This window comes from Pangasianodon hypophthalmus, chromosome 25 (genome assembly GCF_027358585.1).
Source record: "Pangasianodon hypophthalmus isolate fPanHyp1 chromosome 25, fPanHyp1.pri, whole genome shotgun sequence".
In the NCBI taxonomy this organism is placed as follows: Eukaryota; Metazoa; Chordata; class Actinopteri; order Siluriformes; family Pangasiidae; genus Pangasianodon; species Pangasianodon hypophthalmus.
In genome coordinates, this window is record NC_069734.1 from 15556840 (window position 1) to 15577124 (window position 20285).

Consider the following 20285-nt stretch of genomic DNA (forward strand, 5'->3'; position numbering starts at 1 on the left):
TGCCAACCATCTGAGCCTTTTATCTAGTGATTGCCTTTCTTGTGGCTTGACCATGTTTCATGCTCGATTTTGTTTAGACCATTTGGCCTTCCTTACGACCTTGACTTTTAGATTGTGTATTGGATTGTCACCTGTATAGAACACAGTAAAATATTTTAGTGTAGAATTAATACCTAGTGTGTCGGTTGAATCCTTTATAATATTCATTTGCATAACATCCATTGGAACTTTAATAAACAATAATAAGGGATAAGAGGATTGGCGTAGCTTTTCTTGCAGAAATTGAACAGAAGAATCCTTGAGAAACACTGTCATTTTAGAATAAACAACAAATCCTTTATAAAAAAAAAAAAAGTGAAGACAGTGGGATTTTGTCTAAATGTATCATAACAATCTTAAATCAAAGTTCTGATAGTTTTGTTATTTCCCAATAATAGTCAATTATTCATTGTGTGTGTGTGTGTGTGTGTGTGTTATCAGCAGGTGTTAATTTAGAGGTGTTAGTTTTCAAGTGTTAGTTTAGACAAAAATAGGACAAGGGTTTTTTTTTCCCCCATGGTTTTAGAATTTGTGTGTGTGTGTGTGTGTTTGTGCATAGCCTTCCAGAAAACCCACCGCCCAGCAGTGAAATTAGTCTATTTTCTTGCAGTGTAAGCCATAGATGAATGCATTTCCATCTCATTATGGCACATAGAGGTCGACTCGTTCTTACTGTCGTTCTTTTTGCTGTGTTCTTAAAGCCGTTCTTTCCTTAGGTAGGTCATGGCTTTGTTTCAAGGTATTTTTCAGTTTGTGTATATGTTAATTTCATTTTGCACAGGGTTACAGGGTTGCACAGGAGCCTGGTTGTCATTCGATATGAAGAAATACCACTGTTATACAACCATCCTTCCCCCGGAACCTTATCACTGAGTTCTCCCTGTTAGTGCTGTTTCCAAATAACAAGGAACTATGTTTTTTCTGGGCTTCACAGAACCCCAGTTACGTATGTAAATAGTGTTCTGTTTAACTCAACTTAACTACGAGGAGTGGTGAGACTCACATATGAATAGCCTCTTCTCATCTCTTCTGCCATGGTGAGTTTATTTTTTTATACATTGGGAATGCTTTTCTAGTGAAATGCTATGGAACTCCGTGGCACCTGCTAGCTTTATTTTTTTCTACAAACGTGCTCCGTGTTGTTGCTCTGTAACAGCACTTACCTCTTACCCTTGGTCAAGATCTCCCTCAGCCCTATCTCGTCTGAGTATTTCATATCTCCTGCTATCTAGGCAATTATCAAGCCAGTGGCTATGCACTGCAACCATGATTGAGTGGTTTTCCCTTGCACACCACATGCTTTGGCTACTCAGCCAGCTAAATTAGCTTCTAACTCTTAATACAAGGCTAGATTTCATTCCGTTGACCCTCATTCTCTATGTCAGTTCTTCCTTGGTGTTACCCACTTAGACTATTTCACATTCTTCAACATCTAACAACTGACCAGTGGACCTGTGACTGTGTGCCGTTAGCATGGTTAAGTGTACTCGCTGTACCACAGACTCTTCTGCTGAACCTGCTATGTTACATGCATTCTGCTAACACACATCACTGGGGCAGGAGTCAGGTTTCCCTCTGTTCACACCTCACTCTCCTCAACATAACCAGTTCTCCCTTGGCACTATCTGCTCAAAGTGTTCTGCATCCCCTGGCATCCTGGGCTGGAATTGCTCCTCCAAGTACAAGACCCCTGGTTGTTTCACTATACGCGGATAGGTGAACAGAACCACGCTACACCCACACCTGAGAGATTTTTTCAGGTTGATAATGACCTAGCAGTTGACCCACCATGTTCAACTCTGGCCTCATTAATGTCCAAAAAGTGGGTCTTTTGGTCTCCGTCAGCTCGTAGGCACCACTGAGAGGCACTGAACTAGCCATGGTGGCCAATCTTAAAATGGCAGTCTCCCAAATACATAGCATGTGGCATCAGCTGACTTACTGCTAGCATTGGAACAAACACTCCAATTTACTGTTGTTGATTCCTTTGTGTTGGAGCTGATCAACACCCTGCTTCTAGTGGTCGGACACTTGGGCCAGAATAGGGGGCAACTTTGAACCAAACTGAATGACACTCAGCAGCAAATGCAGTTAGCACCAGCTGCACTGCCTCTGAAAACTGCCTTTTAACTAGCGACGACTTCAGAAAGAGTGGGAGAACTACATGGCCATGCACATGTTGGTGGCAGATAACTCTAGGGTGACCTTGTTGTTGAAAGTGGGATTCCTCACCAAGTCCATATCACCAAATTTTGTAAATCAATCAATTGACCTTGCAGCGATTCATGAAGGCAAGTCTGCAGTGCATTCCTTGTTATGTGCCCAACAGTAGTATACAGACCAGACAGCGGCAATCTAATCCTCAGACCAACTGTTCATTTGCATTGAGAGGCAGGACCCAAGTGTGTAAACTCAGCATAAGCTTAATTAGGGCAAAGCCAACAATAGTTATCAAAATCCATGATGGGAGTCAAAGCACAGATGGGCAACATCAAACAAGGGTAATTCATAATCAAGGTTGACACACAGGCAAGAGTCAAAAATTAGAACAAACAGGAAACAAGACAACAAGGGTCAGACTTGAAGTAACAATAATTCACAATAAGACTTTGCAACAAACAATGACGTGACAGGATATACATAGACAAAAATAATCAGACAGTAACACAAAACAGGTGAACACAATCAGGTAACAAACAAGTGATAGGACATAGGTAGACACAGGACTACAACAAAATACAAAGCAAACATGGCCTTGGTCACCATGGGAACTGCACAGCAAAGGGGGAAACCATGACAAAATGGTTAATAGTGAGCACTTTTTGGTCTTAGTAGAAAGAAATGAAGAAATCAAACTCTATTAAAAAGTAAAATACGCCAAAAGTGTATTAGTTCTTAATAAAGGCCCTAGTGCATCTAATTAATGTCCCAGGGTCCATGTCCAGCTGTCCACTGTCTCTGCACCTGCTGTGTTGAAAGGCAACGAGTATAAAGGGTAGCATATAACCCCACTTCTCTCACACTGTCTAACTCTACCTCCTCCCCTCATTTTTCTTTCTGTCTTCCATCCCTCTGTCTCTTATTTTTAGACTCAGGGCTCTGGGGGTTAGCACTGGCTTTGAAAGCCTGGAAGCCTGGTAGTGCTGAATGCATTAATATGAGAGCGCTCTCTCCCTCCTTCCCTCCCTCCCTCCCTCCTATCCAATGCTGTGATATTTACATTTGAGGTTTGCGACTGGCAGCTTGCTATGCTCCTAGACACACAAAACTCATTTGTCTCACACAAACTGATCTTTATCACTGTAATTTGTGTAGCACTTGGTGTCTGTTGATATGATTTATAGTTTGCTCAAAAATTACATTATTAGCATATGAAGTTAATTATAATCAATTCCTGTGTATAAAAAAAAGCATTTTCTAAATATTTCAAAGCATCTAAATATGACTAGGCAACTGCGCACCAGCCTATCAGCCCTCACGCCTTAAGCACAATGAATATATATTAATAAATCTTGCTAACAGACAGTATAATTAGACTAATCACAATCCTTATAATTATGTATTATGTAGATAATAAAATGGATTATTTAGAAGTTCATAGGTTCGAAGGCCGTATCTGTGTACGTACTGTAGACACAAAATTACTTTTGCACAAGATTAGATATTCGTCAGAAAATAACATTACAGCACAGTTCATTTTTTTCAGCCGTGGTTCTTATGTACCTTAACACAAGTATTTGTGCATCCAAACCAACTCATGTTTTTGTGTATGTGTCTGAAATCAAGGTGGTGAGAATACAGTTGCTATGAAGTGCATAAAAACATACTCCAGTACTAAATTATAAACTTTCTTTGGTGTTACCCTCAAGAGTATCTTTCGTACCTTGTGTAACTATTACATGGTGGTATGAATGTAGCTTACCTTTAAAAATGATTTGAGGTTCATACAGTAATTGGACCTTAAGGACCAGGCTCATATATGTAATTATCTTTTAGAGTGATAATTTGAAGGTACACTACGTGGTGCACCATTCCAAGTAAACGGTCCAAAAAAAAAAAAAAAAAAGATGTACCATCATGGAAGGTACCATCCCAATCAGAAGGAAAGGTACAGTTTAGTACGCTTTTTTCTAAGAGTGTGACACGATGTTCCTGAGCTGCTATGAGTTGCGTTGATAATAAATAGCAATTTACAGTCAGCGCTGTGTCAGTGGTGTCGTGTCAGAATTGGAGTCATATGCCAATTGAGATGCGTAAATCATCATCACACCCCAACTTTAGACAAGCAGCCAATCAGGGGAGAGAGAGAGAGAGAGTAAGATGATGAGAGATTAAACAAAGTAAATGGGGGTTGTCTAAGTAAAAGATTCAATATTATAAGAGGAAAGTTTTTTCATTCTGGATTTTTTTTCTTGCTGAGAACACCTTTAAGGCTTTTATTTATTTGTAATTGTTGTGGAGTTGTGAACTTGTTTTAGCTAGAGAGACCAACAGGTGGTGTTTGTGTGTTTCTCTATATTTTTCCATTTCAAACTCGATTACATCGAGCAAGATTAAGTCATCCAGGGAGTCTGCTTCCTGTATACGTTCATAATTATAACTCTGTTGCTTTGTGTTTTAGACAGCTGTGTTTGTTTGTTTTGTTTGTATTTTACCCAATTTTCTCCCAGTTTGGCCATTTACCACCTGCTAGCTAGCTCTCCCCTAACAACCAACGTCTACCAACTGGGGCGGGTGAAGACTTGCATACTTCCTCCAAGAGACATCTTTTCCAACTGCTCCTCATGCTACATCACAAGGCACCTGAACACACTCGGAAGAAAGCACTAATGGTGCATTGCCAAATTTGCTCTCTTGGACTTGGATTGCTGTGGCATCATCGGGATATACACTTGCAATCTCCTGATAATGGGGTGAACACTGAACGCATCTGAATTGCCACAAACTGCTAACTGGTTCATAATATAAATTTGAGACGATCTTCAGCCTTTTATGGCTGGCATGGTTTGGGTCGACTTACAGGGAAGACTCAATGCAAATCAACTTCTTCTCATGGATCACCATTGTCCTGTGATGAAACATTTCTATCATGATGGGAGTGGTCTCTTCCAGGATGACCCCGCCCCTATGGGAGTGGTGTGTTAGACAGTGATCTCCACCACCGTCATCAAATCACCAAGTGAAGAAAGAACAGTGTTCATCCCTCCAGTACAATTCTACAAGACTTGTAGAATCGATGCCAAGGCATGCTGAAGCTGTCCCAGCTTCAACATAAAGTCAGGTTAGGTTGTTTTTTTTTTATTTCATTTGTCACACATCTGTACACGCGTATGTATCTGTGTGTGTGCGCGCATAAAAGAATGAAAGCGAGCAGAAGTGCTGTCACTGAGAGTGTTAATTGGCTCTTTCGGAAGCTCTGAGGTATCTAGGGGCATCAGTCTGGCATACATTTACACAACTCCTGCTTCTTTATCTCTCTGTCTCTTTTTACACCTTACACACTGACAAGCACAGATACGTCGCGATTTGAGAAGCCTGTCAAGGATCTTACTGAAGCATGAGATCTTTCCTAGATGTTCAGAAATAAATCACAGATATTCGCTCTATTTATTTGCTCTCGCAGATATTGCAAATACAAGATAAATGACAGCATATTCAATTTCTCATCAAATATAAACACAACATGTATTAGAGGTCTCTCAACAGCTGAATGCAAGCTTAGGTCCTTGCATGTGTCACAATCCTCCAGAGTAATGATTTAGGATCAAGTGTTTGGCTTTCATATGCTAAACTGATTATCTTTTTTTCCCCATCTCTGTAATTGCACACTCCAAGTGCACTTTGCTCTATCGATCAAGAGTTGTTGAGTGCACTCCTGGCAGGCAGCTGCTATGATTGAAAAGAAGATTTGATATAGATCCTCAGATCAGAGACATCATTCCTCGAAGAATAAAACCCAGTCAGACTTCTACATCATCACTGAAATGCTCCATCCAAATGTTTTGCTAATTTTTAAGTTGAAGTTTCTAAAAAAAAGCAGGTGAGAGAAAAATTGTGCTTTTCGTTAACTACTGTTCAGATCAAAAGTGCCAGTCAAACACAATAACCATGGAGACTGGGGCTCTGTTCTTAAACCACTATAGGTCATGCCTTAGTGTCCTTACTAATGCATCAGCCATGTCAAAAAACACACGGCTAGACAGAGATATGACATTTGGATAGGAGTTAGGTAGAAATACACACAATAATCCATAATGACAAAGCAAAAACATGTTTTTTTTTATAATTTTTTGCAAATTTTTTTAAATCAAAAGCTGAAAACTCTTATTTAAATATCCAGACCCTTTATTCAGTACTTTGTAGAAGCACCTTTGGCAGCAATTAGAGCTTTGAGTTTTCTTGGGTAAGGCTCTACAAGCTTTACACACCTGGATTTGGGCAATTTCTCACATTCTTCCTCGCAGATCGTCTCAAACTCAATCAGGTAGGAGGGGGAGGATCTTCGGGTCTGGGCCACAGAGACTTCTGAAGCCAAGCCAGCATTGTCTTGTCTGTATGCTTTGGATCTCGTGCACTCATGGAGCAGGTTTTCTGTAAGGACCTCTCTGTATATGGCTTCATTCATTCCTTTAATTCTGACCAGCCTCCCTGTCCCTACCATTGAAAAGCACCATCATATCATGATGCTGCCACCACCATGCTTCACAGTAGGGATGGTATTACCAGTTGATGAGCAGTACCTAGTTCTGGCCAGAGAAAACTAGGTTTAGCCACTCTACCATATAGAATATTTCTGAGATGGTTGTATTTCCAGCAGGTTCTTCCATCTCTGTGGAGGACTAAAGCTCTGTTAGAGTGGCCATTGTGTTCATGGGCACCTCCATGATCAAGCCTCTTCTAGCCCGGTTGCTGAGTTTGGCCAAACTGCCGATGCTAGGAAAAGTCCTGGTGGTTCCATACTGCTTCCATTTCACAATGATGGAGCCCGCTGTTATTCTGGGAGCTTTAGAAATTGTTTTATACCCTTGATCAGAGCTCCATCTTGATACAATTTGATCCCAGATGTCTACAGAGAATTTCCTGGTCTTCATGGCTTGGTTGTTGGTCTGACATGCACTCTGAATTGTGGGACCTTATACACAAGGGTGTGTGCCTTTCTATATCTTGTCAACTGTATTTGCCGTAGGTGGACTCCAGGGAAGTTCAAGAGACATCTCAAGATAATCAAAGCAAACAGGTTGCACCTGAGCCCCATTTTAGTGTGCTATAGCCAAGGGTCTCTATACTTATCCAAATTAGCTATGTCAGGTTTTGATTTAGCAAACATTTCTTTTAAAAAATGGTTTGGTTTTGTCATTATGAATTATTTTGTATAGGTTAATGACAATCTATAACACAATAGTATTTGCAAAAAAAAAAAAAAAAAAAAAAGTGAAGGGGTCTGAATTCTTTCCAAACCCACTGTAACTTTGTTTTTTCATTACCAGCAACATACAGTATATGTCACAAATTCTCGTGTTCTTGTGTAGTTTTGTTTGAGTTAACTCCATGTGCTTTTGTTTTGGTTTTGGTCCTGTCTCCACCACTGTAAAGACATTGGTTGATTACCCTAATGTGTTCACCTGTTCCGTGTCCCACCTTGATTAGTTTGGTTATTTCTGCCCTGTTGTTTCTGTTCCTCCTAATGAAGTATTATTGTGTTATTTGTACATTGAGTCCAAGCCCTGCTTTCCAGCTCAGCCATTTCTGCTTCTGATCCTTGCCTGTTGTTTGTGTTTTGATTATGGATTATGCTGTTTTGGCGTGTTTTGGCCAACGCTGTGGACACTGAGGAAGATTCTTGGATTTCCTAAAATAAAGACCACAGTGAGTTTATGCACTTCTGTCCTGCCTCCCACTTCTGCACATTATGATAGAACTACAATTCATTTTGTTTAGTATATACTGTATATGTTCTAAGTTAAGCTCATAGACATCACTATCTAGCTGATTAGCAAGTACTGAATAAGTTGGAACAGCACAAAATTACTGTTTTTAGACTCTTATTTGTGAGGCTGTATCTGTGACACTCTCCAAAACTATATGTTTTCTTGACTGTTACTTGTTAGAATGAATTATAAAATGATAAAACTCACAAACACTAGCATCTTGAATACACCAAGAAATTGATAGCTGCTGAGGCATAATTTATCTTGACTGTTTTTATGATCCTTTATCAAATCTCCTGTTTGCTGGTAGTCAAGTTTTTCAACTCAGCCAGCTTGGAAAAAAAAACTTGTTTGTGGTGTGCACTTTTTTTCTGACTTTTTGCTGTTTATCATACGAAGAAGTTGATGGGAATTCAATATGACATAAAATCAATGTAGTAGACTTTTATTTCTTCTCAAATATTTTTGTGTGCTTCCCATCCAACTGTTTTTATAAGCACATTGCATATGTTTATGCGTAATAAATTCTGAAGAGAAATATGAAAATATGGCTAAATATAACAAAATATGCTTAGCTGAGTTGAAAAGTTGCAAAAGCAATGATAAGATGAAAGGTGATGAAAAGAGGTCAAAACGTCTCAAACCTCAGTTAATAGTATGAAAAATACTGGTGTTAAAATGTGTGGATAGATAATAGTAATAAGCTAATATGTGACCTAAACACTAAAATTCACGAATATTTCTGTTTTTATTTGAACGTCACCCTTTTTTAAGACACATCCCAAATGTTAGAAGACACAGACTCAGTTCAAACAAGATTTAATATTAGTTTGTTTTGATTGTTCATTATGTGTAGTGAGGAAAACTGTGTGTGTTACCATGATGAATGCTAAGATATGCCAGTTTTAGCATGGAAATGCTGTGACGTAACTTTCAAATAACTGTGTAATTCAATAATTTCTAAAGGTAGCTGTTACCTATAACATAGCCAGGGGTCATATGTGTTAGTGTTGTGTGTTGATTTATGAGTACTATCATTGATTTATGAGCCTAGCATGAAAGTAGCTAGGTACCCAATAGCACAAAGTTAAGGCCTTTCTCTACATCACAGTATATATTGATTCAATTGATTCAAGTTCACTACCAAGAACTGTTTTTTTTTTAGCACCTCATGGATCTAGACTTGTATCTAATCTTGCTCATATTTAGCTGAAGCTGAAGATTCTCTAGAAAAGACATCTTTGTTTGTGGTACACCCTGATCCATCCTGGTGCTTTGCCTGTGGAAATGACCACATACAAAGCACCAGAGGTGTCATGTACCAGTAACACTTCACATCACAATGCTATCAGGAAGCTATGACTAGATCTGCATGTCAAAAGCAGCCCTATTCAGTCACGCTTCTGATTTTTTCACCTATTTTAGCTTGGTTCTTCCTTATGTGTATTTGCATGTTGGCATGTGCATGGTGCATAAATTGCATTTTGGCATTTATTATGCCAAAACTGTTTTCACCAAGAATATGGTTTAATTATGTGTTTAAATAACAGCCATTTCAATATAAAATAAAGCGGGATATTTAGGTATATCCCTTGATATAATGATTTCTGCATATGATTTTGATAAATGGTTTTAAAAAAACACCCTACTGTACAAGTGTGTAGTGACAGACTGGGAAATGTAGTAATGTATAACTGCATGTCATCCACAGTGACGTGATCACAGTGATCTTAAGCTTATTACTATACACGACTCGCCTCATATAACCATCTTTAAAGCCACTGATCGACCGATCTGTCACTTCTCGATTGGATTTTCTGCCTCGGTTGAAGTTGACTGGTTTGCAAACGACAGCACGATCACGCCTATGCAACAACATGGAGGTAATGAGAATATTCTGGTGTATGAGTTTTGGCTGGATGCCAAGTATCTAACAAGGATGCACATCGACAAACAGATATTCTGTCATAGTGTGTGTGTGTGTGTGTGTGTGTGTGTTTGTGTAAGGAAGTTTGCAGGTATATCTTTTCATCTTAGGCATGTCCTGTTGGTCCTGCGCATGTATGTATGTATATACATGTACAGTATGTATGTGAAATAGAGGAGGAGAAGGAGATTATATAAGTAGAGATAAGAAAGGAAGCGATCGAGTGGGCTCATTATGGCATTCCGATAGAGTGAGAATTTATGTGTGTGTGTGTGTTTATGCCTAAATAAAGCAGAAAAACAGCAGGTTGTTCTAGGTTTTTCTAATATTATAGAAGCAGGTACTAGTTTGTCAGTCATGGAGAGTTCCTGGAGCATATTTTGAGCTTAATAAAAAAGAATCCGTTTTGGAGATGCAAATCAAATCATAAACCAGGGTCAAGGGGTACGGCAAGGACCTTAACTGTAGCTTTTTTTGGCATTCCAGGGGGAATTTAGCAATTGCCTCAGAGATGGTATCAATCAATTTTTCTGTTTTTATCAAAGTTTAGGAAAAGGAAGGTTCTATTCAAGCTTTCACGTCTTTAACATGTTCTTCCATTTTTACATAGCTGTGCTGCTGAATCAGCACAGGAGTGAGATTCGAAATTATGTTTGCAAATGACACAGCTAAGTCTATATGGAAAGGAAGAAAACTAGGCAGGCTAAAAGAGAGCCTTGTGGGACACCATATTGCTCGTTATAGGCTCTAGCGGTGTAACACAATGCATTTTTAAATAAATATGAAGCCTACCACTATGCCAATGAAAACACTGGAAAACACTGAGGAAAAACCCAGAGGCAGAAATGTCAGCACGGTGTGTGAATTCTAACTCTGACAGTTCCTCAAACTCAGCTACATCGCTCGAGTTCGTAATTGGTCACAACGCCACCCCCAATCTCACATGCTCTCACCACTGGAAATATTTTGACTGAAAAACATTCAAAAACTGCTTTCTGTTTTTAGCCGAAAGAGAAATAAGGATGAACATTGAAGTGTCAAAGCCGAAGGTGCATTCAAACACTTTGAAAATTTCAGCCATTAGGCAACTGATTTGTGAAAGGATTATATCAAAAATGTACTGTTATGTTTTTTTCACTGTTTACTGCGCATTATTTCAGAATTGCAATTGCAGCTGCCAGGAAACAGTTCCAGCTGCACAACCGGTAATATTATTACTCCTTCTTATACCCGCTTTAAAACTGAAATAGTGTAAATACTCATTTTCTTGTCTTTTTAAGGCTAGCAGTTCTGAATGATTAAATCATTTATTGTGAATGTGATATTGATTGGGGAAAATAAATATTGCAGTGGCCTAATTTAAACCACTCTGACCCTGACCAGGCAGTCACTAAGGATGAATGAGTGAAGGCAGTGCCTTAGGGTCATGTTAATGAATGTGGTCTTTGCCACACTAGATTCATATCTGACCCCTTGCTCATGTGAATGTAAAAAAAAAACCCACTTTTTTGTTGTGTTTGGTGGGATCCCAATGAGATGCACATCTCACATCTCAGCCAGATGCCCTGTGAACCTTTCTGGCAAGCTTTCTTAAAAAAAAAAAAAAAAAATCTAAGAATAGTGCAGCTGCTATTCATATCTGTATTTGACAAGAAATATTGTCACACAAATGCATTTTTTTGGGTTAGAGAATGCTGGTGTGTGCTAAGCTTGAGAATTAAAGGGATATTGAAAACCTTAGTGAAATCTGTTCATGGACACCAGTTACACTAGCTTCCTGTAGAGAGTCTTAAAGCCTAACACTTGCTTTGCCTCTTTTGCTGACTCTGCACTGCAGATACACACTGTTCTCTTTACATTAGGTCTTTATAGTACCTTGCAAACTGCTGAAGCAAGCTTTTCAAGCTTCTCCAGATCTGGAGGCAAAGACTACCCTACTCCAACACACCTGATTGTTCTTAGAAGGCACACTCTAAACTGCTTTAAAAAAATTAAAATCCTGCTAGTTATGCTCAGATATCTGTTTCTGGCATTTTCTTACATTTTCCTAAATGTCTTCTTGTTTGTTCATTCATAAATCAACACACTCTCCGAAGGTATCCTGATATATCTCAAACTTCTTGCTGTAAATAGGATGTTCCTTTAAACCTTTGGTGTGTGTTCTGTTTCTGTTGCCTTAGAGGCCATGACACAACGTTGGATGCAATGTGAAATATCCGTCATCTTATCTCATGTTGCTATGTGACAACATTTTTCCAAGCTCGGCTACGGAAATCTCAGAGTCCCAGTGCAAGAGAAAGGAGAGACAGACAGAAACAAAGGATGAGAGAGAGAGAGAGAGAGAGATGAGTCATGGGGCTCTCAGGGGGACACTGCTCAAAGTAATAACAATCTCTTGCTCGAGAAAAAAAAAATCCTCTGACGGACATGGAGAGGAAACTGTTAAATTTTAACAATGTATGGAATAAAGAATTAAAAAAAAAAAAAAAAACAATATTATACATTTTACCCTGAGGACCCCTTTATATTTACTGGAATATTTCAGCAAAATAGCATCATGTTTCATATTTGACGTGTTATTGCAGGTCAAAAGAATGGCTTTTTCAACAGAAAACCTTGCAAAGCTTAGCAAAATTTCTCCCATGTCACTTATAATACCAGAACATGAAACTAGATGTCGATACCAAGAACATGAAGAGAATATTCCCTGAGAAAATAAAGCTACACACTTGGATGTATGTTTTATCAACTTCACATTTGTTCATTTTGCAGATGCATTTATCTAAAGGAAAAAAATAATAATAACTTTAGAAAATTTTGGCAGTATAGTGCTCAGCAAAATAAATGATAAAAATGATAGAAATTCTGTCAGGTCCATAAATATTTGGACATTGACAAAATTATTGATATTTTAGCTGTGTATCAAAATATATTGGAGTTGAAATTAAATAATGAATATTAATTTGAAGGTGTTCACATCCAAATTGGGTGAACGCTGTAGGAATTACAGCATTTTCCCTATATGCAATTTATGAATATCCCCCTCCAAAAGAGACCAAAAAAACCCTAACAATTATAAATTCAATTGTCTTGTTTATTACTTGGTTGCATATCATTTGCAGTCAATTACAATCACCATAGACATCACCAGACACTGGGCTTCTTCCCTGGTGATGCTCTGCCAGGCCTTTACTGTAGCTGTCTTCCTTTTGCTGAATTTGAGCAGATAATATAGCTCTATACGCTTTAATCCTGCCTGTAAGCTTCATCAGTTACATCATCAATAAATACAAGGGAACCAGAGGTCTCATTTATCAAAGCGTGTGCAATACAAGTACCAAATTTGAGCGTAAGACCCACTTGTACGCACAAAAAAGTAGGTATTTATCACACGTGTGCACGCAGTGGCCATTGATAAATCCCTGACATTCTAAATTGATGTGCTCGTGCACGGCCAGAGCCATGTGCATAAAGAAATGCCCTCAAATCTCCATATAGGGTAAATAACTTCCCTTTAAAAAGCAAAGTAGCCTGCTCACGGTGTTGCGTATTTTAGATGACATGGAACATGCAAACCGACAATGAAGTAAAGATACTGTTGCATGAATTGGAGCAAAACAAAAATGCTTTATTTGGCACTTTTCTGAATAGTTTGCCTCAATTTAACAATAGATATATTTTATGAGTATGTGTGCGCATTCTATTTCCCCAATTACATTTAGAAAACTGTATAATGGCATGAATATTCGTCATTTTTCTCTTTTCTACTGCTGGTTTTGGACATGTAATGTATTGCAGTGTGAGCGATATGAATGAAGGTTTATGAATCAGTAATTACTATCTCAATTATGCTGATATGATAGACAGTACGTCATATGGAAGCGACGCATACTCAGTTTAGCTGCTATTACACTTTTAAACTACTAGGGGTTCTTGCATGCGCATAGTCAGGGGTGTGCGGAAATATACGCACATCCTCACGCATAAGCAAAACTTGATCATTCCCATTCAGTGCATAGAAACGTTCATATGATAGGTTCTCGCACAAAACTATGCGTGCTCACGGATGATAAACGAGGCCCCGGGTCCACTGGCTGCCATACATGCCCGTGCCATAAGAAGAAGGTGGTATGCTTCGGATCTTGAAGAGTGCCTTCCCTTACCAGTTTACCAATGGCTTACTAATGGCTTACAACGGTTGTAAACCAGAGAAATAATTCTTCTCTCATCCACCCCAGTTGTTTTCTGTGGTCTTCCAGGCCTTTCTTGAGGTGTTCCTGAGCTCACCAGTGCATTCTTTTTTTTTTTTGAAGAATGTACTAAATTGTTGGCCACACCTAACAGTGACAGCTCTTTGGACAACAACTGAAATTAACTCTAGACCTTTTATCTGGTTACTTGTAAGTAAAATAATGAAAGAATAACACACACCTGGCCACGAAACAGGCCTTTCAACATAAGTAACACTGTGTGACACTAGAGTATACAGCTGTGGATGATGACTCATCACTCAGTACTATCGGGTTTCACCCAGAAGAGGATGGGTTCTCTGTTGAGTCTGGTTCTCCTCAAGGTTTCTTCCTTAAAATTGAATTATTCATTATTTAATTTCAACTCCAATATACTGTGGTAGACAGTTAAAACAACAATAACTTTGTCAATGTCTGAATATTTACATATCTGTGTGTGTATATTTAAGAAGCATGCTAACTGAGTCAATATTAGGTGTTTGTTTTGAAAAGGTAATTATTAACACTGTATGTAACTTATACCGCAAACTGACATGTATGTTAAAATATATTAATGATTTAGAGATTTTGACTAGCACTAGAGTTCTACAAACTTGGGAAAACACAACAAATTTATGACCTCACTGTCAAATAATATACCATGTGTGAGAAAAACCTCAAATTCCAGCAAATATGTGTGTGAAGCCTCCACAGATATTTGCTGACACACTGGTGAAAATGGTTCTCCATTAAAAAGCACCGATTCTGCACCTACCCTTATCAGACTGATCTAAAGTGAACTTCTTTTAGCAACACCCTAAATTTCTTTTTTATTTCTGTTTTTGTTAAGTTAACCACATAAAACCAACTAAAACAGTAGAAGACGTACTCCACACATACACTCTCTGTGAACATTTGTGAAGGAGCAGCTGCTACTTACTGAATGCAGCAATGGCGAGGATTAGCGTCACCACGATGGACACCCACGATACCCACAATGCCTTCTTCCGATAACTTTGAGCCTCATGGGGTTTTAGACGCAGACTGCTTTCTAGAAGATCTGTCAAATCCAAACAATCAGTTAATCACAAAGGACTGACTGATGGAAATAAGTACTGACATAAGTGTCCTTTAGCATAAAAAGAAATATGAATAATCCAAAGAACCTCTGAGGAGCCTTTTTTTTAATCTAAGAGAGTATAGTATAGCAGAGCATAGTAGTGTATTGTATACTAAAATATATTTTAACATAATATATTATAGCCATAATATAGTACAGTCTAGTTCAATATATTATAGTATCCCATCCCATCCCACTCCACCCTATACTAAACTATACTGTACTGTACTATACTACACTATACTACACTATACTGTACTATACTACACTATACTAAACTATACTGTACTATACTACACTATACTGTACTATACTACACTATACTACACTATACTACACTATACTGTAGTATACTATACTATATTACACTACACTATACTGTACTGTACTACACTATACTACACTATACTGTACTATACTACACTATACTACACTATCCTATACTACACTATACTATCCTACACTATACTGTAGAATACTATACTATATTACACTACACTATACTATACTGTACTATACTACACTATCCTACACTATACTGTAGTATACTATACTATATTACACTACACTACACTATACTGTACTATACTATACTATACTACACTATCCTAAACTATACTGTACTATACTACACTATACTATACTATACTATACTGTAGTATACTACACTATCCTAAACTATACTGTACTATACTACACTACACTATACTATACTGTACTATACTACACTATCCTAAACTATACTATACTATATTACACTACACTATCCTACACTATACTGTAGTATACTATACTATATTACACTACACTACACTATACTGTACTATACTACACTATACTACACTATACTGTAGTATACTACACTATCCTAAACTATACTACACTACACTATACTATACTGTAGTATACTATACTATATTACACTACACTACACTATACTGTACTATACTACACTACACTATACTATACTGTAGTATACTACACTATCCTAAACTATACTACACTACACTATACTATACTGTAGTATACTATACTATACTACACTACACTATACTATACTACACTATACTACACTACAGTATACTAGACTGTATTATACTATACTATACTATATACAAAAGTGTGCATTTTAGTTTGTGAATGTTATCCCTCTGTTGTATATCTTTGCTCACCCTTTGCCTTCATAACTGCACACACCACCCTTCACACACCTATAATATGTTTTAGTTGAATATACTATAGAAACCAGGTATTGTATAATGTAATAGAGCGTTTAATATACAAGTACTACTACAGTAGTACTATACTATTGCAGTATAGCATAACATAGGGCTTTATAGAAAGGTCTAATGCAGTATAACAGTATTTTATTGTTTAATAGAGTATCAGTGAGTGTGGCTTCTTCTGTTATACATTATACCATGGTATAGTATAAAAGAGCATAGTATGTATAGTATGTATAGTATGGCGCAACTTGTCTTCTATACTTTAGGATATAAATACTATTACAGTATATTGCAGTATAGCATAAGAGTGCTTTATCATTTATTCTAGTCTAGTACTGTATATGTATACTTCAACAGTATTTTATATGATACTGTAGTATATAATACCTAAGTATATTAGAGTATAGAATAGCATAGTATAGTGTAGCACTGTCTACTACACTATATACTATACTATAATGTACACATACTAATAAGTATATTGCAGTATATCATCATATTCTATAAATATATATAAATAGAACAGAGTATAATATGACATAGACTTTTATCATGTATTACATATGTTACCATAGTATATCATAGCATAGTATAGTATCAGTACAACTGTCTACTACACAACTATACTATATACAGATACTACTATAGTATATTGTAGGATATCAGGGCAAAGTACTGTATAGAAAAGTATAATATGATGTTATATTATGTATAATTTTATTGCTTATTATAATATAACAGAGCAGACGGTATTGTATATGTACAAGAAATATAGTATTGTTTATTACAGCATAGAATTGCGTAGTATAGTACAGTATTTCACAACTGTGTACTACACTATGTACTATACTATAGTATACAGATGTATAATAGTTGTAGGATTTAGCAGTTTTGCAGTGTGTGTGTATATAATAAATAATAATAATAATAATAATAATAATAATAATAATAATTCACTATTCTTTCAAAGACAATGGTGTAGCATAAGTGGTATTTACAGGTATGTGCTCTATATGTATACACTACACACACACACACACACACACACACACACACACACACTATTTGTATCAGTACAGATATAAAAAGTATCAAAGGAACATAAGAAAGTGTCAGTAATGCATCACTCACACACACACACACACACTGGTGGCTGTTGTGGTGTGTGTGTGTGTGTGTGTGTGTGTGTGTGTGTAAAGTGCTTTATCCGCCCGTACCTTTATCTTCCACGTCGCTGATCTTCATCTCCTGGTCCATGGTGAAAGTGTCTCCGGATCCCTCTCCCTCTTTCTCTCCTTCTCTCTTTCCTTCCCCCTCTCCCTCTTTGTCTGGCTCTTTATCTGCCTCCCTCTGTCCGCTCACACACTCCGGCTGCTGGTGTGTGTCCCCGCGCTGCGGCTCCTCCGCCATGGCGTCTGCGTGATGCGCGCGCTTTAAGCCTCTCGGCACGTTAGGAACGTGGCACCTGCGCGCGAGGCGATGGAGGGGAGACGAGACAGGAGGCTCAGGCGCACCTTCAGCCCAGAGCCTCTCTCCCAGGACAAACACACACACACACACACACACTTTCACTAGACTCGCACGCTCACTCCAACCCGCACACGCGCCACACGCACGCGTTAAGTGGAGCTGCAGGATGCGGCACGCGTGCTCTAATTAAAAAACCTGACTCCAAAATATGTGTTGATTGGAGCGCGCGCAGACCCGCGTCCACCTTCAGCTAGAGCTCGCGCGTACACTGCTCTAAACGCAGAAACTGCTCCGTATCACCTGCAGGTTCCGAGCAGATCTGCACGCGCAACTCCACTGTGCTGATGAACTTTATTACGCTTTCAGAGGAAAAGGAGTTATATGTAGTAATACAGGGACTATATTTGATTTCTATATTACATATTGAGCTAGTGACGTGCGTGAATGAATGAATAAATGAAGTTGGTTAAAAAAAAACAGATATAAAACGTGGTATACAATGAATGAATGAATGATAATTGGAGAAAACACTGGATCTAAAAATGTGGTCATGAATGAAAGAATGGTGATGTTTAGAAAACATCATATCTAAAAACGTGGTGTAGAATGAGTGAATGAATGAATGAATGAATGAATGAATGAACAGGGATGGCAACAAAATCTGATCTAAAATGTGGCTTAAAATGAATGAATGAATGAATGAATGGTGATGTTAGTCAAAAATCAGATTGAAAAAATCAGATTGAAAAACATGGTCTGGAATGAATGAATGAATGAATGAATGGGCAAAAACATCAGATCTAATGATGTGCTCTAAAAAATAAATGAGTAACTTACCAAATGAATGAATGAATGCTAATGTTGGCAAAAAAATCTATCTAAAAATGTGATCTATAATTGAATAAATGAATGACAGTGTCAGCAAAACATCAGATCTAACAATGTGGTCTAAAATGACTGACTGACTGATCATATGAATGGATGAATTAATGAATGAAAACATTGGATGTAAAAATGTGGTCATGAATCATTGGATGGGTGAATGAATGGATGAATGAATTGTAATGGGCAGAAAACATCAGATCTAAAAACATGGGGTAAAATGAATGAATGAATGAATGAATGAATTAACAAATGAATGAGTGGTGATTGTCAAAAACATCAGATTGAAAAAATGTGGTCTAATGAATGAATGAATGAATGATAATGTTGGCAAAAACATCAGTTTTAATAATGTGGTCTACAATGATTGACTGCTTGACCAAATGAGTGTATGAATCAATGAACAAATGAACGAATGAATGAATGAATGCCAATGTTGGCAAAAACATCAGATCTAACAACGTGGTCTAAAAATGACTGACTGACTGAATGAATGAATGAATGAATGAATGCTAATGTTGGCAAAAATCAATCTAAAAATGTGGTCTATGAATGAATGAATGAATGAATGCCAATGTTGGCAAAAACATCAGATCTAACAACGTGGTCTAAAATGACTGACTGAATGAATGAATGAATGAATGAATGAATGAATGCTAATGTTGGCAAAAATCTATCTAAAAATGTGGTCTATGAATGAATGAATGAATGAATGAATGAATGAATTGTGACGTTGGCCAAGAACATCAGGCCTTAAAGTGTGGGGTTTTTTTTTGCACCAACATTTATTACCATTTTTGAACAGTAATGAAATGATGTTTCCTTGCCATTTCCAGAATCACCATCACCATCTTAAGGACTTTCAGTACTTTATTAGCTCAGATAAAGTTCATTAGAAGAACCCTTGGGCGTTGGGTCAGCATGCCTGTAGACTCCAGGAGCAGAAGGCATTTAAAGGTGAAGCTGTATAAGGATAAGCATGAACAATGATTGCTGTAGATTTCATTAGAAAAATGCTGAAGCGTATAATCTTTTAGTGATCTTTTCTGTTTTATGTAGCCAGCTGTCCTATATGAACATGACAGCTGATAAAATGTTCACTTTTCTGTTCCAGCTGGTAAACAGGCGTATGTTCGTCTCGCACACACTTCTGTTTAGCTTATGTCAACATTACTTACATGTTCTTTTTTAGGTTCAGATCAACTGTGTCTCAATGCTTCCTTGTGAGCTTCCCTCACCATCTGCAAACAGCAGGGGCGGATTAATGCACAGGCTAACCCAGGGTGTAGCCTAGGGGCCCACAGTGATCAGGGGGCCTCTGTTCAATGGTTTTTACTTATATTTTTTTAAACTGTCATATCAAATCCCACTCATGTATTCGATCGATCCGTAATTATTATTTCTACAGTAGTAATTACTAGTGTTACTGGACGGAGGTTGTAAAATAACAGGCAATTGACGAGC

At 37.7% G+C, this 20285-nt stretch overlaps 1 protein-coding gene across 1 annotated transcript in view; it reads right to left on the bottom strand.

The window, feature by feature from the left end:
* The window catches only part of tmem163b (transmembrane protein 163b), a 49857-nt gene extending 31642 nt beyond the window's left edge, over nt 1-18215 (bottom strand). The window contains exons 1-2 of the mRNA XM_026947752.3: nt 17687-18215; nt 15064-15183 (exon numbers count right to left, since the gene is read on the bottom strand). Of these exons, the coding sequence (XP_026803553.1) occupies nt 15064-15183; nt 17687-17879 (313 nt within the window). The 5' untranslated portion in view covers nt 17880-18215. The remainder of the gene's footprint in view (nt 1-15063; nt 15184-17686) is intronic.
* Between the last annotated feature and the right edge of the window lie 2070 nt (nt 18216-20285).